The following is a 20,344-nucleotide window of genomic DNA, read 5'->3' on the forward strand; positions in this document are numbered from 1 at the left end:
AACAGAGCTTTCTCTCTATTTTGTCAGGATTCGACAGGCACAACAACGTTTTTGGGATTCACTGCGGCAGGCTTTGTGGTATTCCAGGGAAATAAGAGAATCCATTTGATAAAATGGTGAGTCCTTCTTTGCAAAACTGGCGTATTGTTATTCTTACTCTTTTCCCCTCCCCCTCTCTGACATTTTGGTGTTGTTGGCGGGGAGCATGGTGGGCAGGGGGTGTTGTCAGGTAGAATATCTTTGTTTGCTTTGGAACTTCATCTTAAAGGGACTTCCCATCTGAAAATGAATCCCAGTCTAGTTTGCCCTTGGTGGGGAATTGGAGTTTTCAAACTCAGGAGTCACCTTGGGAGACCTGGGCTTAGCGACTTGCTGTCGGAGAGAAGGCATTCAGTGTTTCTCACCAGTAGCTTCTACTGCTCTGGCCAAAGAGGACACACAGCATGGGTCAGGATGGAGTAAAGGTGTATGCTCCTGTATGAGTCTGTGTTCTGTTGCTGTAACAGAGGGCCTGAGGCTGGGAAATGTATAAAGAAGAGGAGCTTGTGTGGCTCATAAGAGGGGTTTGTGTAGCTGGCGAGGGCCCCCTGGCTGCCTCACAACGTGGCTGAGAAGCAGAAGGGGAAGTGGCCACGTGCAAGGAGCACCTGCTCAGGAGAGATGGCCAGAGTGAGGCTGGGGAGAGGCCCTACGCTGGGCCCGGCACCATGGTTCACATGGTTAATTCTCTGCCTTTGGTGCCGGCATCCCATATGGGCACCGGGTTCTATCCTGGTTGCTCCTCTTCCAGTCCAGCTCTCTGCTGTGGCCCGGGAGGGCAGTGGAGGATGGCCCAAGTGCTAGGGACCCTGCACCCGCATGGGAGACCAGGAGGAAGCTCCTGGCTCCTGGCTTCAGATCAGCACAGCGCCGGCCGTGGTGGCCATTTGGGGAGTGAACCGACGGAAGGAAGACCTTTCTCTCTGTCTCTCTCACTGTCTATAACTCTACCTGTCAAATAAATAAATAAATAAATAAATAAAAATAACCTGCCCTGAAGGAAATAACCCTCTCTGTGAGAGCTAATCCACTCGGAGAGACCAACATTAATCCCTTCACAATGCACGTTCATGACCCATTCACTTCCTACTTGGCCCCACTTCAAGATTCCACCACATCTTAATATCGTTACACTGGGGACCAAGATTCTAGCACATGAGCCTGTGAGGGACAAACCACAGCCAAAACCATAGCTGTCCCCTTCAGCAACCCAGGTCCTGCCCCTCACTCCCTTCAGTCTGCTCCCCTCCTCTCTCTTGTTGAGCCTGAGCTGCAGACTCACCCTCTGTTACCAAGTGTATCAAACAGCAGAACATGCTTTTTGGCCAAAGAAAAATAATAACAGAACTGTATACTCCCAGATAACAGGACTGTTTAACTCACAGAGCAAATGTTCCAACGCTGGGGCATTTTTATGGTCTGTTAACTGCCTGATAATACCAAGAACTCAGATACCTGCTTTCTTCTTTGCTATCCCAGGATTGTCTCCATAGTCAGGAATAGCATACTCTGTGTGAACATGTGATCTCAATGAAGCATAAAGTCTAGGTTGTGTCGGTGAAGAAGTGGAAGGTGAGGAATGAGAGGATGGGACCAGGAATACTTGTTCTCTTCAACCGAGGGGAAAAGTGGTTTGGGGAAAGGGTGAGGAAGACAGAAGTCATGTGCTCACTGGAATGTTGCGAAGGCTCCTTGTTTGTGCTCACAGCTTGTCTCAGTTCTCCACCCACTGGCTTATCTTCACATCTTACCAGACTGTGGACTTAGCCTGAAGACTGAGGCCTGGGTGGCTGGGTCTGGAATACCTGATGGGCTGGAAATGCTCTCACACTTGTCTCATGCTCAGTTTTAGGATCCTGTTAGTGTAGGACTTTGTGTAGCTTCTTTATCAAGTCCGCTCCCTTTCTTAGTGCTCTGCTCTTAGCACAGCTTTCCGTTCAAGCCTCTGTACCAGATTAGCATTCTTCAGACAATTGCCTGCTGCTTCAGACACCTGCTGCTCTGTTTTATGATCAGCCCTCCCTTTCTAAGATCCTGGATTTCTAAGATTCCCTGCTTTCTTTGTCATTATCTTGTGCTCAGGCTCTACTTTCAACCCTCTCTATGCTCCCTTGTTCTTTTCTCTCACATTTAAGATTCTCAAAACTTATTTAAGTTTAATACATCTCTTAGCTCCTCTAAGTCTCAGTGTACTCATCCATAAAATGGGAATTAGTTGTAACTAGCTGCTTAGAAAGAGGACCAAAAGAAATGATATTTGTGAGTGCTTTTTAAATCTGGTGTGGCTTGTGAGCTGTACAGTGTGACGTGGTGATGTGATGTTATCTAGTTTCTAGTTTTTTCTCTGTATCTTGCAGAGATGCTCCAATATTAATCTTCAGTCCATGTCCAGACAGCTTCCATAGGGTTTCACTGAAAGCACCTGTTGTCTTTGGGACATGTGGGAAATTTGGAAGCTTCCCTCATCCTACCCTAGGACTGCAAAAGGCTTGGGTTTCTGAGTAGCTTGAGACCTAGAGAAGTTAGGTTAGAATCAGATGCGTTTCAAGTGCAGATTAATTGCAGGTCTCTCCCATCTTTGGGTTTCATTTCCTTCCTGAGTGCATTGAAGAGTGAAGATGGATACTCAGTGGATGGAAAAGCAAGTGGGATGTGAGGCTGTGCGTCATTTGTAACAATCTCAACCAGCCACGTTCTTCTTACCGTGCACCATGGACTGGCCGGTTAATGTTTTTTGCTCGTTAATGTTCACAAATATTCTCAAGCTTCTTGGAAGGACGATGCAGCCTCACTGTACATACTGGAGTGAGTCATTTTGAGCTGATAGTGCTCCTCTCTGGGGAAGAAGATGCTGCGTAATTTCTCTGGGGCCTCTCATTGCTCATTAGCCCTTCAGTGCTGAGCAGATGATACCTTGTTTCATGCAGCGCTCCTGGCGGTTGTGAGTCAGTCCGATCCCTGTGGGAAAGCCAGGTCCCTTGGAGAGCTGCCCTGTTTTCCCTTCTCACCCAGAAATTTTCTTTTCTTAGGACGGATGTCTGTAAATTGAAGTTTGAAGGGAAGACGTTTTACGTGATTGGCACCCAGAAGGAGGTCAGAGCCTGCTTTTCTACACACCTGTTGTTGTGTGTGCGTGTTTGATTGTTGTGCATGGGAGATATTCAGGAAGAATATGCCTTTGGTGATTTCAGAGTATGGGATGATAAAGAAAGCTATGCACTGAAAACATGCCAGAGGAAAGCAAATCATCACCCGGCTTCCACACATAAGAATAAAGTCAGCGAGCATTGCTGACTGGTATGTCTATGTGCAAAAGTAGCTTGGCTGGCGCCGCGGCTCAACAGGCTAATCCTCCACCTGCGGTGCCAGCACACCGGGTTCTAGTCCCGGTCAGAGTGCTGAATTCTGTCCTGGTTGCCCCTCTTCCAGGCCAGCTCTCTGCTATGGCCCGGGAAGGCAGTGGAGGATGGCCCAAGTGCTTGGGCCCTGCACCTGCATGGGAGACCAGGAGAAGCACCTGGCTCCCGCCTTTGGATCAGCACGGTGCACCGGCCACAGCGCGCTGGCCGCAGTGGCCATTGGAGGGTGAACCAACGGCAAAAGGAAGACCTTTCTCTCTGTCTCTCTCTCTCACTGTCCACTCTGCCTGTCAAAAAAAAAATAAGTAAAATAAAAGGTAGCCTGGGAGAGACTTGAAAAGAAGAGGATGGAAGCCCTCTCAGTCTCTTCTTGCGGAGATACAGATCTATGCAACAAATGAAGACTCTGCCAGTGCTGGCTAAAGTGTCACAACCAGAACCTCTAAGTCCTAGGAATCTTTAAAATAAAGGTGTTAGCAGGCAGAGGTTTGGGTTCATCAGGAACTGCATTTGGGAAGGGGCTGTTTTTTGAGCCTCAAGTTTGCAAATTTGCTTGACCCTAGCTTTCAGCTCAACTACGCCTCAGCCAAGGTAAAAAATAATTGGCAAGCACCCAAATAGGTTTTTAGACCAAGCAAAAGCTGATAGGGAGGTGGGTGCCTGGGCTGTGGAGGAATATTGTGAAGCTGCTTTGCTGTCTGCTTCATGCTTTTTTTTTTTTTTTTTTAAATAAGAAACAGGGCTTAGCTGGGTGGGACATAGGAGAAGACCATCTCCACAGCGTCTTGGTGATGTTTTAAGTTGCTTTAAATCTGTGTGCTGGGAGGCAGGATCCAGACAGGTAAACCACCTGAAGGGAAACATGAGACACAAACTGTGTTTAACTTGCCCTTTCTTGTTTTGTTATTTTCATTAGAAAAAAGCCATGTTGGCATTCCACACTTCAACACCAGCTGCCTGCAAGCATCTCTGGAAGTGTGGGGTGGAGAACCAGGCGTTTTATAAGTAAGTAGCTGGTGTTCAGTTAATCATAGCTTTTCAAAGCACCCATGGAGCCGTTTATGTTTTGTAAGCAGCTGCATTCCATTTCTTTTACTGTTTCTGTTATATTTAAGCAAATTATAAATTTGTGCATTGTTTGGGGTGATTATTGTTGGCCTGACCTCGTCCTGAGCAATATGTTGTGTATTACTCATCGACTTGCTCTGGGCTATTTTTTTAATTGTTATTTCTGTTAAGTGATGGCAGAGAACCTGTTTTTGATCATGTGTCTCCCAAAAGCAGACCTTGAGATCCAAGAAGCTTCTTTGGGATGTAGTTAGGGGACATTCTGTAGGGGTGTGGGAAAGCAAGGTGGGGTAGCAAGCCCTAATGGGGGTACTGTGGAGCCCTGTTGAGCCCGCTTGTGAGCGGCTGGGCTCAGCTGTGCAGGGGACTCCGGGAGACTGTACAGTATGCCTCAGAGCTCTACCGCTGGAGGGCAAAAAGGTTGGGACTGTTTATCTGCCAGCTGCCCATTCATGCTGGCTGGGGGCAGCACTGGGGCACAGATCCCAGCCCCCCTGATTCTGAAGCGTTCCAACTGTGTGTACCTCAGGGCTGGGTGCCTGCTTTTCCTTGCTCCAGACTTCCCCAGGCTCAGGTCCTGGCCCCGCCTCCAGCTCCAGCTGGCTGGCACTGTTATTCTAATGGATGCAGCAGGCAGGGAAAGGCCCAGATCTGTTTCCTGGTTGGGGGTAGTTTGCTCTTTTTTGTTTCTACAGCACCTGCATGGGGGCAGCGAGGTCCCGTGCAGTCCCCAGTGTGCTCTGAAGATACAAATGTGCTGGGCGTTTTCTGGGGCAACCCATCTGGTTTGAAAGCCCTGGGAACAGAGCCGAGAAACAGAATCTCTGGTTTTCCCATCTCCTTCAGGCCCCGGGGATCCCCAGCACAGCCTGAGTCACCAAGTGGGAGCTTCCTTTAGGCCATGTGTGGTCTAGGTGCTGCCCACCGAGAGCACTGAAGTGCATCATTTCTGTGTCACTGAGTACTTGATGGGTGGCAGGGGCGCGGCTCCCTGATGTCTTCATTCACCGAAACTTTATCTGACACCTACTGTATACTGTGCACCACCGTGCTAGGCGTTGGAGACTTGGGGGAGGTCTCAATTGACCCTGTCTGTCCCCATTTAGTAGAGAATTGTTTGGGAATGAGAATGGCAGGCAGTTCCATTGGGAACTTGCTGTGCTAAAGGAACCCAGACCGGCTCCCTCCCCCAGTGCCTTGCCCACTTTAATGAGCACATGAGGATCTTGTTAAAATGTGGATTCTAAGTCAGTGGGTCTGGGGTGGCTGTGAGATCCCATAGTTCTAAACAGCTCCAAGGTGAGCTGTGCTATGGGTCTGCAGTACATACTGTGAGTAATAACGCTCTACTCCCATGGTTTTCAACCTGACTGCACTGGGACCATCTGTGGGAGCTTTAAGTGCCATTGCTATAGGTCTTTAAGGATCTCACCCCAGAGTGAATGAAATCAGAATCACCACAGCTTGCCCACAAATGTTCATAGTAGCATCATTCATTGCAGTCAGAATGTAGAAAGAGCACCAATGTCCATCAGCTGATGAATGTATAAACAAAACGTGGTATATCCATGCTACGGAATACTATTCAGCTATCAGAAGGAATGAAATCCTGGTAGATGCTACAGCGTGGATGACCCCTGAGAACACTGTACTAAGGGAAAGAGGCCTCTTGCAAAATGCTACATTTGATTCCATTCATAGTGCGTTCCAGGGATAGGAACTGTGTGATTTCATTGGTATGGAGTGTACAGAATAGGCAAATACAGAGACTGAGTGTAGGTTGCCTAGGGCTGGGGTTAGGGGTGGGGTCAGGAAATGAAAATGTTTCAGAATTAGATAGTGGGGATTAATTCTTTAAAATATTTTTTTGAAAAAACTTTGTGAATTGTACTATTATAATTATGCCGTAATTATATACTATACTATATATAAACTATATACTATATATATACTATATACTATGCTATATATAAGTGTATACTAATATATAAGTATATACTATACTACAATATACTATGCTATATATAAGTATATACTATATTATACATACTATACTATATATAAGTATATACTATACTGAACTATAATTATACCATAATTACACTATTATAGTCATGGTACAGTGGGTTAAGCTGTCACACAGAACACCTGCATTCCCCATCAGAGTGCCTGGTTTGAGTCCTAGCTGCTTCGTGCTTCTGATCCGGCTACCTGCTAATGTGCCTGGGAAACTCAAGTACTTGGGTTTTTGCTACCCATGTGGGAGACCCAGGTGGAGTTCCTGGCTCCTGGCTTTGGCCTGGACTACCCCCAGCTGTTATGGGCCTTTGGGGATGGAATCCCTCTGTCTGTCTCTTGCTGTCTTTCTTTCCTTATCCTCTGCCTCTCTCCCTCTCCATAGTTCTGCCTTTCAATTGAATCTTTTTTTTAAAAGCCTCTGAAGTGTACAATCTAAAAATGGGTGAAGTGTTTGGTAGGTGAATTATCTGTCAATGAAACTGTTATTTTAAGAATTTCCAAGCTTGGATGAAACATCTAAGTGTTCTCAATGATAATAATTTCCCAGGTATTACTATGTGTAGCTGAGGCTTGATAATATTGTTCTAATTCAGGGAGTCTCCAAATTCTCTGGAGAATTTACTGGAAATGCAGATTCTTGGGCTGCACCCCAGAGTTACTGAATGAGAAGCTTGCATTTGAAAAGCCTTCTCAGGGGTGGCCATTGGTGCAGCAGGTAAGATGCCACTTGGTATCCCGTGTTCCTTTCAAAGTGTTTGCTGCCTCTGATTCCAGCGTCCTGCTAATGCTCACCTTGGAAAGCAGCAGGTGATGGCTCAAGTACTTGGGTCCCTGCCACCCCACATGGGAAATCTGAATTGAGTTCCTGGCTCTTGGTTTCAGCCTGGCCTGGCCCTGGCTGTTGTGGGCATTTGGGGGGTAAACCAGCAGGTGAAATATCTCACCCCTTCTCTTCACATATAAACATATATTTAAAAAAATCCTTCCAGATGGTTCTGATACTTACTTCAGTTGAGAGCCTCTGTGGCTAAAGCAGTATTTCAAAATGCAGAAATCTGACCGTCTTGGGTTTGCAGTCTGATTCCTATGGCTTCTGTCGTGGAGCTGTGAGTGAATGATTTGACCCTTCTTTGCCTCAGTTTCCTTACTCTTGATTGCTCCAGAAGCTCTAAGCCCAGGTTTCAGTGGGAAATTGTTCTGTTCTTTCAGGAGGTGGCCCTTGTAGTACCATCCGGTGTTCCCCAGATCCCTGGGGTAACAGGTACCAGAGAAGTGGGAGGCTGGGGCAACGGGAGGTGTGTGTGTGCTCCTGCAGGGCCTGTCTGGATTTCTCTGGGAGGCCACATGTTTGAGCCTTGATGCTTCTGGTGAGGAGCTGGAGGCAGAAGTGGAGAGAAGGCAGGTGAGGAAGGTGATAAGGCTGGGAGAGGGTGAGTGCTCCTCTAACCAGGTCATGAATTCATAGCTTCCGGTGGCAAGAAGACTCTTCCATGGGCTCACTGTTTTATTTACTTGAAGGACAGGATGAGAATGAGAGAGAGTGCTGTTCCATCTGATGGCTCACTCAAATGCCCACAACAGCTAGGGCTGGACCAAGCCAAAACTGGGAGCCAGGAACTCAATCTGGGGTCTTCCACGTGGGTGAAAGGGACCCAAGTATTTGGTCCATCACCTGCTGCTCCCCAGAGTGCACACTAGCAGAGAGCTGGAATCAGTAGCAAAGCTAAGACTCAAACTCAGGCACTTTGATAGGGGATTGCCGACATCTGAACAATGTCTTAACTATTGCACCACACACTGGGGCCAACAGCCCTGCCAAAGAGATAAGGAGGGGATAACGTGATTACTTTCCTTGGTTCCTGTGGATAAGATGCCAAACAGCACTCCAGAGCAAGGGGCAGATGGGCCCATGAGAGGTTGGTCCTCATGGAAGGAGGGGGGCGATGCACCTGGACCACCTTAGTGGGGCTCGCTAGGACTTTTCATCCTCTCAACTAGGTGTGATCTGGAAGGAAGCTCTGTCCTACAGGCTGCACTGCCCATCCCAGGTGTCAGGAGCCGCCAAGATGTGCATCTCCCAATCCGTCCTCAGGGGTTCCATGCATCTTCTCTGGGCCCTGCCATGGCAGGAATCCACTCCCACCTCCAGCCTGCAGCCCCTCCCCTGCCCATCTCACCTCCTGCTAATCGCTGTAGCCAGGGCCCAGTGACACACAGAGTAGGGTGGGGAGGAAGGGGCTTCTTTGCAAAAAGTATCACTGTTGTTTTCCATTGTTCTGTGAGCAATGGCAAATCCTTACCTGGGACAGGCTGAGGTCAGGCCCTGCAAAAGTGGACTCTGGCTGTCTCTCTGGGTTTGCTGTACATGGACTTTTCCTTCTTTGTAAAACTCTATGTGGCAGCTTTGATAACAATAGCTGTATGGGGAAATACCCTTATATCTTTGTTCCCCAGCACTCAGGCCGAGTGCTGTGTGCCTGCCTGGCACATCCACCACCACCCACTGCTGGCCCCTGGGAACATCTGCCCACTCCTGGATCTCGGCTCTGAGGTCCTTTCCTCAAGGCACCTTCCCTGGCTGGCACTCCATCTCTTCCTTCCCTTCCTATTTGCATGTTTTATGTGGTCACTGGATGAATAGCCAATAGGAATACAGATGCCATGTGTCTTCCCTGGTCTTAGGGTTAAGTGCAGAGCAGCTGTGGCACCTGCTTAATAATGGCTGAGTAAAGCCTCAGAGAGAGGTGTGGGGCTCTCGACCTGTGCTGAAACTTCTAGAAGCCTTGCTTGGGGTGTGTCTTGTCTCAGAAGTTTCTGGAATGTAATGGCTCTATGTGTTTGTGCTTTAAATTATTGTCGGTATCAGTATTTTAAATGATCCTGAACTCTGGGAGACCTGTTCTTTCCAAATTGTTGGATTTAAAGTGGCCAACTGCAAAGAGGCACCCTCAGCAGTCACAGTAAACGGAATGCCCCCAGTGTGGTCTCTGGGCAGCCTCGTTCTAGAGTGTTTTCCAGAGTATTGTTGCTTTGTTCTTATTTATGGGTAGGGCTCGCAGGTGCTAAATCCGTACTTGGCTGGGCTTCTTGTCCCTCGTGTATCTTAGTCATCTACCACTGTGGATTCTTTAAAGGGCACTGGGTCATATTGACACAGCAGCCAGTGGCTGTGTTGACACAGGCCTTCGGGTCCTCTGCCTGGCTGGTGTACAGGGAATTCTTTGTAATGCACTGGGAGACATGTGCCCCCGTGAAACTGTTTCCTGCGGCAGTGTTGACACAGGCCACAAAGTACCCTTGTCCTAAAACTCCATCTTCCCCAGCACTTCCAGTTATACGCTGGGGAGGAATCTCTTCAGATCATCCACATTGCCCAATACTCTTGCCATGACCAGAAAAGGATATGAGGCCAAAGGCATGGGTTATGACCAGACTTTAAGGAGAACAAAATAAAATAGCGCAGAAAATGTTGGGTTGCAGTGCATCCATAGTGAAGGTTCACTGTTCTTCTGTGAAACCTTTATTTCGGGTCCTGTGTGTGGGCTGAGCTGAGGGGCAATAGACCATGTATTTCTTTCTTACAGTCAAGCTATCTGATGACCAAAGCCCTATAGCATGTTTATTCTTGGATTTTCCAATGTCATTACCGTTTCTGCTCTTTTTCTTAAAGGTATGCAAAATCCAGTCAGATCAAGACTGTATCCAGCAGCAAGATATTTTTTAAAGGAAGTAGATTTCGATATAGGTGGGTACCAGTGGTTCCATTGTGGTGATGGGGTTGGGGTGAGGGCGGCCATTTATGCTGGAAAAATTTGCTTGTAAATAAGTGTACTTTTGGGGGACCCGTGTTATGGCACAGTGGCTTAAGCTGCCACTTGCAACACCAACATCCCATATCTGAGTGCCAGTTTCAATTCTGGCTACTCTGTTTCTGACTCAGCTTCCTGCCAATGCACCTGGGAAGAAAGGTGCTTGGGCCCCTACCACAACATGAGAGACCTAGATGGAGCTTCAGGCTCCTGGCTTCAGCCTGACCCAGACCTGACTGCTGGGGTTATTTGGGGAGTGAATCAATGGATGGAAAATATCTCTGTTTGTTACTCTGCCTTTAAATACATAAATCTTTGTAGAAAATAAGTGCACTATTCACTCTTGTGTTAGTCTCCTGTTTCTACCCTGTGTTTTGTTTTTGTTTTTTATGCCCACAGGGCTCACTCAACCCCCTAGGAACTTCCCCTCATGGAAAACAGGTGGATTCCTAGAGCTGTGTCAAGTGTGAAGTTAAAAAATAGATACATGCATGATATATATACCCCTTCTGCTTTGAGCATGTACATGATGTTTCCGGGTTTTTTGTTTTTGCAGTGGTAAAGTTGCCAAAGAAGTAGTAGAGGCAAGCTCCAAAATCCAGAGGGAGCCGCCCGAGGTGCACAGGTGAGTGTGGCAGCCACCTTGAGCTTCTGCAGTGGACACAGGGATTTAAAAGTGGCTCTTCCAAATCCGCTGGGATAGTTCTGTGCATGGAACACCCAGTGTTAGGACACTCTCCTCCCGGAGCTCTCCCCCAGGCAGATCGGACAGGCCAGGGTGTGAGTGCAGCCCGGCTCCAGTTTCAGTTACTTGCAGTATGGAAGGTCATTGGTCAGGTCTAGAGGGTCCCGTGCAGGATGTGTGCCATCTCCTGGCCAAAGTCCACTGGCCTGTCCTCTTCGAACTGCTCTCTGTCCCTGCCTCTGCCTGTCAAATGTGACCAGTTCTCGTCAGTCTGACTTCCAGGCTGTTTCACAAGAGGCTTGCCTGTCACTGGACCCTTATGTGCAGGGATGAGGGGCTGGGTTGTTATGAGTTCAAGGAGACACATCTTCATTAAGGTGACTATCTATGGTGATGCTTAGGAATTAGTCCCTTGGTTGTGCTGGACACTAAAGCCGCATGTTCTCGCCATGACAGCTCCCCCTTTCGAAGGTGGGATCATTGTAAGCCAGGTTCTCTAGGGAGTTCCCCACGTACTAGATGGGCCTGTCTTTCCCTCCCCATCTTCGAAGCCTGCCCGTGGAGGAGAAGAATCTTTTCCTATTGTGGTTATTTGGTGCCATAGAAATGAGGACGAGGAAGTGATAAAAAGAATCGTTCCGACTTTTTCCGAACCTTTGAGCTGGACATGCCTCAGCGCTGACCCAGGGCTGCTTCTGCTGTATACACGAGTGCAGTGATGCAGCAGTGGTCTTGCATTTTTGGAGGGGCAGAGCCAAGCCTGCCATGCCTGTGTCTTGCGTCTGGGTCCTGAGCACGTTTTCTGCAGTGCTTCCCACCCTGAAGGCCTCTGGCATTGTCCTAGGAGCTGGTAGCAGAGGCAGAGCTCCCCCAAGAGGCTCCGCTTGGGTTTTATTCTCTGAGCTTGGAGCTTGAGTGTTTTATTTTAAAAGAAAGAAAGGGAGAAGGAATACTTGATGCTGGGGGGTGCTCCCTTGATGGGACACAAAGCAGGAGAGTGTTTTTTAATAATAGACTTTCAGAGATACAGGTTCCAAAAGCAGGAGACTTTCTGAGCAACCACCATGGGTGCTTAATGAGATCAAAGACTCATTTTTTTTTTTCCCGGATACTTCTCTTATAAACTGAGGTCCCTTGACTTAGGACTTCTTAAACTGAACTTACACAGGGATCTTGTTAAAATCGAACTCTGATTCCACAGCGTCACTTGGTGCTCCCGAGTGTGTGCATGTCTGAGGAGCTCCAGGTGATGGCCGTGTGGCTGGTCCATGGACCACACTTCAACCTCCCGGGCTCTCAGTGGGGGCAGGGGGTGGCGTGAAGGGAGCAGGTGAGCCAGAGTGGAAAGTGATTCCTGGAGGTGACTGGATCGCCAGAGGGGAGGGAGATGGACTTATGCTGAACTGTCAGTCAATTGATGGTTTCCTTTTTCTGGAATCTTCTAAAATCTGCCAAGGTATTACTGCAAACAGAGGCTGCTGAGACCTGGTTTGCATGCTCTTTCCCTGTCTTCCACTACACCCGATTGTGTGCGTGTGAAAGACTGTTGGGTTCACATCCTCAACCCTCTCTGTGCTCCCTGGTTCCTTGGCAGCATCTCTCACGTTTCTGACACCACCAGGCAGACGCTGGTTAATGCACTGCTATAAAGCAAGCTCTGGGAGGCAAGAGCTCTGTCTGGCTTGGTCACCCCGTGTCCCTCAGCACGTAACACAGTGCTTGGTACCTAGTACAAGTCAGTATGTGTTTGTTGAATGAATACATGGACTAAGAGTGTGCGTTGGCAGCAGTACCTCTGTCATCTTAGATCAGGGGTCTGTCCATGTGCTGTCCCGGGGACCTGCACCTCCTGAAAGGTAGCACTATGGTCAGGGCGACACCTCCGTACAGGTGTGTTCAGTTAGAGATAGACACAGGTGGACTGGGAACACTGGAGTTTTCTTTTTCTTCAAAAAGAGGCGCAGAAGCTACCCTGATGTTAGCTCCCTGAGGATTTTTTTTTTTTTTAAGATTTATTTATTGGAGCTGGCACTGTGACATAGTAGGTTAAGCCTCAACCTGCAGTGCCGGCATCCCATATGGGTGCCAGTTCAAGTCCTGGCTACTTCACTTCCAATCCAGCTCTCTACTGTGGCCTGGAAAAGCAGTAGAAGATGGCCCAAGTGCTTCAGCCCCTGTACCGACTTGGGGGACCTGGAAGAAGCTCCTGGTTCCTGGCTTCAGATTGGCCCAGCTCCAGCCATTGGGGAGTGAGCCAGCAGATGGAAAACCTCTCTCTCTCTCTCTCTCTCTCTCTTCCCCCTTCCTCTCCCTCTCCCTCTTCCTCTCCCTTTCTCCCTGTCTGTAACTCTGCCTCTCAGATAGATACTCATGTGGGTAGCATGGACCCAAGTGCTTGGGCCATCTTCTACTGCTTTTCCTAGGCAGCTGGATTGGAAGTGGAACAGCCAGAACATGAACTTGTGCCCATTTGGGATGCTGGCATTCCAGATGGTGGCTTTACCCACTTGCCACAGTGCAGGCCCCAAGTCACTTATTGTTAATGGTGACAGAATACCCAAGCCAAGCCTTCCTGGGCTGGCTCCTGGGTGAGAGTAACCCTCTGATCTCAGAGACCCAGGGTGGCATAGGGCTGCAGCTTGCTGAGTCCTGTGCTGGCCGTGTGAGCTCCCTGGGAGTAGCAATCACTCCAGGGGACACCCAGAGGCAGCATTTGTTCCTGAAACAAGGACCTGTCTGGGAGGAATAAATGGGTTCTTGGCTATGTCACTTACCAGCTGTGTGGCCCTGGGTAAATCACTTAACTTTTCATATTCTCAATTTATTCATTATAAAATGAGATACTTGGTATAACTTTACTTACCTTCTAGGTTTTGAAATAGAAATTAAAAGCAGCATGCTCTAAGAATTACCAAGTGTCATAAAAATACGAAATGGTAACATTATCGCTGATATCTCTCATCCAAAAATGAGAAGCTAGATGGAGTTTTAGAGGCTCGACAATAGGCCAGCACTACTTCCGTCTGTCCCCAGGAGTGGTGCAGGGACTCCGTGGCTTCATTTTAGTCGCTCTATTTTATGCCCCCTTTTCAGTCCTGCATCTGCCAGTATAAGCATCTTTAACGCAGTTACAGAGCATAACCTCAGTTTTGTAAACATGGCATTTTCTTGTCTGTCTTATGTAAGAGCCTGCAGAGAAAAGCCAAGAGTGTACCAAGCATAATTTGGTCTTAGAAGCCACTTTCAGTGCTCAGGGGAAGTCTTTCACCCCTGTAGAATTCCCAAGGGCAGTTTCTCTTGGAAAGGTTCTCTGCTGGGGTACGTGTGTGAGTGGGCAGGCAAGTGGGTCATGTTTGCAGTCAGCTGGTGGGTGGCTCCTGAGAGTGGAGAAACATGGCTTGGATGGGGGAACCCCCACTGGGGAAGACTGGGTGTTGGAAGTGGTGTCCTTAGAGATTCAAGTGGAAGTCAGTTGGGGCTGTTACTGATTTGATTATTAATAATTTGAAATATTAATAAGCCTTGTGGGTTCTTGCCACGAATTCAGAGAAGAATTCTGAATACTGGCACAAATGAACCAGGCAGTATGTTAAGTTTTAAGCTTTTTATTCAGTGAGAGAAGTGCATAGAGGAGTGAGGGCCCTATCTGAAAGAGAAAGGCCAGAGCTCCAAGCCCTCGTGTTGGATACTATGAGAGCTTGGGTGGAAAGAATACACCAAATAAGAATGGGGAAAAAACAAACAAACCTCAGGCCTCCCAGCTTCCCTATTGGATGCTTGTGTCCCCCCACCCCCGAATTCATTTGTTGAATTCTCCAAGACGAGGATACAAGAGGCGTTCCCCCTGAGGCATCACTACAAAAGGGCTTGCCAGCCTCCAGCGGATAATCTCGAGGAGAAACCGGCACACTCTCCTTGCCACCTACTGCCTGTCACAGCCACCGAGACAGCTGCGTGCTTTTCTAAAGGAGAAACGGGCCTGGGTGCTGTGGCTGGCTGATGGGAATACTGAGCCCTGGATGTCTGCAAAGTGCAGGGAGCTCGTTGCCGAGAGCTGCTGAACTATCCACAGGGGCTTTTGGTGGTTGTGCGGTTACTCTGGGCCGCGTGCTCGGCTTACCTTTCTGTGTCTCTGGTTCAGTGGCAGCTGACTCCAACGTCCTATTGTTTCCTGTGTCTTTTGATACACTCTTGCTATCACCTAGCATGCCCAGGGCTGATGGCGTGTGAAGAGGTAGATTTTCTTTCCCTGGGTTGTGCTAGAACATGGGAATGGTTCGTTCGCAGTGGATGGGTCCAGAGGGCTGTGCACCCTGGGTGTTCTGTCATTTTTGCCTCTGACTTAATCCAGTCTGTGTGTCTACAAGCTTGGGTGGCCCCCTGAGGTGAAGGGGCCAGTGTTCCAAATGGACACTCACCCCTCTGGCCTTGTGTCTGTTTTCAGAACCAACATCACGCAAAGCCGCAGCTCCCACTCCCTGAACAAACAGCTCATCATTAACATGGAGCCCCTGCAGCCCCTGCTTCCTTGCTCCAGGGAGCGGGAGGAGGAGCTTCCTCTGGGTGAGGGTAAGTCAGCTACTCCATTCCTCAGGCCAGCGCTGCAGGCTGGCCCTGGAGGAATGAGGGAGGCACCGAGTCTTTGTGTGTTGGGTAGTGGGTTGGGGCAGGGGCTGGGAGTGGATCAGAAGCTATGGTTTTAGTAAATAAGAATTTTGCACCTGGAAGACTGTGTTATCTTGGGGGTCCCGTCAGTTTCTCCTGGAGAGTGTTTACTGGTACAAAGTATTTCTAAAACTACTTGTGGAAGCAGTAATAGTCTCAGATCCACAGTGTCCAGTCTGGTAACCGCTAGCCACGTGTGGATATTTACAACTGTGCTTAAATTCATTACAATTACAATTTATCGGTTGCCCTACCCAGATTTGCAATGCTTAAAAGCCACGTGAGGCCTATTGGAGGGCAATATTTTTCCAATCAAATCGCAATGAAATTGTGATTGTAAAGGATTCTCCACAAGTATTTCTGCCCTGGTCATCCCTTTTCTGCCTCAGCACTTCCCTGGCCTCTTATTTCCTTTTCCATGGGTACTTTGATGGTTTGGATGCAAGCTAAAATACATAGTGTTCCCTTCAACCCAAACTTTGTCACATATTTTTAAATGATAGGGTCTGCATTTCCAGAGCTCTTAGCTTGTTTTTACGGACTTTACTTACTTCAGGGAAGAATCTACATCAGTGCCTGCTTGCAGACACCCTGTGAGGCAAAATCACAGCCATTAATTTTGAAGTAAACACAAAGGCACACAAAAGAAAGTTATTGGGACCCTGAATGCAAACAGCATGCTTTGCCTTAACTTTTTGTGGTTTTGGCTTCATCTTTGGAAATCTGGATGCTGAGCCTCTCCTCGAATGTTCCCCTTCTCACCTCCAGTATCCAAACAAGAATTCCTCCCACGGAGAAAACTCAGTGTGTCTTGGGATACGGATACTCTTGAGGGAGGCAACAGCATCCAGTTCACATCAAAGTGTGGAAGTTTTGGAAAATCTGTTGCTACTGCTTTGAGGGGGAGCTGAGAATTGGGTGCCCAGAATTCCCTGGGTAGAGGGAAAGTGTGTGGAATGTGGAAGATGGGGTCTCACTGTCTTTGAAACCCACACCTGGACCACGAGATGATGATGATGAGGATGAGAGAGCGGAAATACCTATGCAAGATCCATGCCCAGCTAATTTTCTCAGCCTGTGGACTCTCTGGATCCACGTTGCTTGGCTATGTTTTTCGGCAGATTGTGTGTGTGTGTATGTGTGTTTTGCAAATGAAAGAAAAGAAAAGAAGCTTTCATTTCTGGCCACTGATGAGTTTCTGGGCCTTCTCTTGCGTCCCTGGAATATTTCTTTGAATGAAAATTTCTGTGTAAAGGTCATGGCTATTCAAGATTGACTGAAGGAGAACAGGAGGTGCTAAGGGGAAATCCATACCTGGAATTGTGTCTGTACATTGTTTGCAAAGATGGAAGCCTAGGTGGGGATACAATTTGGAAACCAGATTGGTTGCATGCTTATCATGGGAAATATGGAAATTCAGCCCATGGCTTCCCCAGGAGGCCCCAAGATATGAAGGGGATCCCAGGAAAGCTTTCTTCTGAATCTGTCACCCCATTGAATTAAAAATTTTCATTTTGCTTTACCTTATAATATGTGGGTGCAGGGTCCTAAGTACTTGAGCCATCTTCCACTGCTTTTCCCAGGTGCATTAGCAGGGAGCTGAATTGGAAGCAGAGTAGCCAGGACATGAACTGGTGCCCCTATGGGATGCTGGTGTTGCAGGCAGTGGCTTCACCCACTGTACCACAATTAGCCCCACTGCTCATCTTTGATGTTGCTGTTGTCCATCTCTATATAGTGGCTGAGATCTTTGTTTTGGCAAGTTTCAAATCACTCATAAACAGGTCAAGATTTTCAGCCTGAGCCCTGTTGAAAGAACTTCTGATTAGGAGTTTTCTGATAATCAATCTGGGAGAAGAAATACTGTCTTAACCTGGACCTTCCATGGCCGTGAGGTTGTGGGAAGGACCTGGTCCCTTGTCTCAGATGGTGCCTTTAAGATGGCATCTTGGGGCCGGCGCCGCGGCTCAATAGGCTAATCCTCTGCCTTGCGGCGCCGGCACACCAGGTTCTAGTCCTGGTCTGGGCACCGGATTCTGTCCCGGTTGCCCCTCTTCCAGGCCAGCTCTCTGCTGTGGCCCGGGAGTGCAGTGGAGGATGGCCCAAGTCCTTGGGCCCTGCACGCCATGGGAGACCAGGAGAAGCACCTGGCTCCTGGCTTCAGATCAGCGCGGTGCGCCGGCCACAGCGCGCCGGCCGGGGCGGCCATTGGAGGGTGAACCAATGGCAGAGGAAGACCTTTCTCTCTGTCTCTCTCTCACTGTCCGCTCTGCCTGTCCAAAAAAAAAAAAAAAAAAAAATGGCATCTTGGCCAGCTCTCTGCTCTGGCCTGGGAAAGCAGTAGAAGATGGCCCAAGTCCTTGGGTCCCTGCACCCACGTGGGAGACTAGAAGGAAGCTCCTGGCTCCTGGTGTCAGATCAGTGCAGCTCTGGCCATTGTGGCCATCTGGGGAGTAAACCAGCAGATGGAAGTCTTCTCTCTCTGTCTCTATCTCTCTGTGTAACTCTGACTTTCAAATATATAAAATAAATCTTTAAAAAAAAAGATGGCATCTTGGGGGCTGGCACTGTGGTATAGCGGGTAAAGCCACTGCCTGCAATGCTGGCATCCCATATGGGTGCTGGTTTGCGTCCCAGGTGCTCCACTTCTGATCCAGCTCTCTACTATGGCCTGGGAAAGCAGAAGATGGCCCAAGCCCTTGGACCCCTACAGCCCCGTGGGAGACCCGGAAGAAGCTCCTGGCTCCTGGCTTCGGATTGGCGCAGCTCCAGCTGTTGTGGCCAATTGGGGAGTGAATCAGTTGATGGAAGGCCTCTCTCTCTCTCTCTCTCTCCTCTGCCTCTCCTCTCTCTTTGTAATTCCGACTTTCAAATAAATAAATCTTTAAAAAAGATGGCATCTTGGCCATTGCCATGGCTCTCTGGGGTCACAACCACTCATCTCTCTGACATGGTCCTTATATTCTTCCCATGACTTCAAATTTCCCAGAGACAGCTGGGCAGAGTATTCTTGCCCAGATAAGCCCAGAGGTGTTCTGGAAGAGCCTGTGACCCCTTGCACCCACAGGACAGCTGGAGGATTAGTTCTGAAGCTGGCTACGTCAGCGTGGAGACAAAACAAAGTCAGTTCCCCGGGCACCACTTGGCAACAAGAATGTTTCCAGTGCTAACCCAAAAGTTGCTTGGTTACAGGATCCGAGAGAATTAGTGCTGTGCAAAACATTAGATGAGAAATGGTAAGCCATTTGAAAATTGCTGTTTAGAGCTCATGAGAATTTCAGGAGATGAAAAATTTGAGAGTGGGAACTTATCCTGGGTGAAAATGACATTTTATTGAGTCATTAATTTGAATAAATTCACATGCAAAATGGAACAGATTCTCCATAGTGACTGTAGAAGGCAAAAGGCTTCTTTTTTTTCCTTTTCCTATGGTATTTTTCTCACTAATAAAGAGTATTGGATCATGATATAGAAGGAGAATCACATTAATTATGTGAGTCTTGGTAACTGGCAATTACGGGCATAAAATGAGGTTTATTGCTGTCTGCTGTGGCAGTGGTACAGGCTGGCTTAATTAAACATGGCGAGAAAGCCATGGTGAATAGAGCTAAGTAAGAGTTGAAAAAATTTGACTTCTTTCTGCTGGCAAAATGCAAGAATGTCTACCAGTGGGGATCTCAGGTGTGGCCATGTGGTTGGATCAAGGAGTAATTTGGAGCTGTATTTGAATACGATTGAGAACGTGTCTGTGTAGAAGAACAGAATGTGTGTGTGTGTGTGTGAATGCACATTTATATCCTGGATGTGACACTGTTGTGTGGGAAGCAGGCACAGATGGGTTTTTGCAAGAGCTGCAGTGTCTAGCCCTAACCGTAGATGGGCTAAGGTGTCTTCATGAAATTTTAGGAAGTCTGTGTGTGAATGTGGGAAGGCGTTGCTAGCAGATAAGCGAAGTGTCCTCATCCCCCAAGTATGCTGTCCTCTTGATCCGTCCTCCACCTCAACACATAACAGGTGGCCGATGGTCCTTCTGTGTTGTCTATGTGCAGGCCTTTCAGCTTCACTCAGGGCCGAGTTTTCTGTGCAGGGTACAGCTGCTGCATTCTCACCCCGGGTGAAGTCTCCCAGGGCCCAAGGCTGCTATGATGCCGTGTGTCCTTGTCTCCCTGACTGAGTCTGGTCTCCTCCCTGCCTATCCGATGTGAACAGTTTACTCCTTCTTTCTGCCTCTGTGGGGTTCCACAGCCATGTCTCAAACAGGTTTACCCTCTTCCCGTGATTTCCCTGTCTTTCTTCCCTGCCATTTAATCACACATTTAACCATTTCTTCTCTTTGGCCCATGTATGCCAGGATACATGGCATTAACAGTAATGCACTGGTATTTTTTGAGATCATTTTTATGTTTTGTTACACGGACCAGTAGGAGCTGTTTATAAATCCCATGGAACTATCTTTCACCTTGTAATTACCGATGCTTGGTGATGGCAGTCCAGTTGGCACCAGTTCTGACTACACATTTCTCTGCCATTTGTTTTTTTTTTTTTTTTTTTTTTGACAGGCAGAGTGGACAGTGAGAGAGAGAGACAGAGAGAAAAGTCTTCCTTTTCCGTTTTTTCATCCCCCAATGGCTGCTGCGGCCAGCACGCTGCGGCCAGTGCACTGTGCTGATCCGAAGCCAGGAGCCAGGTGTTTCTCCTGG

The 20,344-nt window shown here is 48.1% G+C and overlaps 1 protein-coding gene across 3 annotated transcripts in view; it reads left to right on the forward strand.

Annotated features, from left to right (window-relative positions):
- Positions 1 to 20,344, forward strand: part of FRMD3 (FERM domain containing 3) — a 280,228-nt gene that overhangs the window by 219,010 nt on the left and 40,874 nt on the right. For all 3 annotated transcript variants that reach the window (XM_062208655.1, XM_062208654.1, XM_062208656.1), the window contains 6 exons: positions 28 to 116; positions 3,069 to 3,132; positions 4,315 to 4,403; positions 10,156 to 10,230; positions 10,851 to 10,919; positions 15,424 to 15,548. In XM_062208655.1, the coding sequence (XP_062064639.1) occupies positions 28 to 116; positions 3,069 to 3,132; positions 4,315 to 4,403; positions 10,156 to 10,230; positions 10,851 to 10,919; positions 15,424 to 15,548 (511 nt within the window). The remainder of the gene's footprint in view (positions 1 to 27; positions 117 to 3,068; positions 3,133 to 4,314; positions 4,404 to 10,155; positions 10,231 to 10,850; positions 10,920 to 15,423; positions 15,549 to 20,344) is intronic.

This window comes from Lepus europaeus, chromosome 12 (assembly GCF_033115175.1).
Source record: "Lepus europaeus isolate LE1 chromosome 12, mLepTim1.pri, whole genome shotgun sequence".
NCBI lineage: Eukaryota > Metazoa > Chordata > Mammalia > Lagomorpha > Leporidae > Lepus > Lepus europaeus.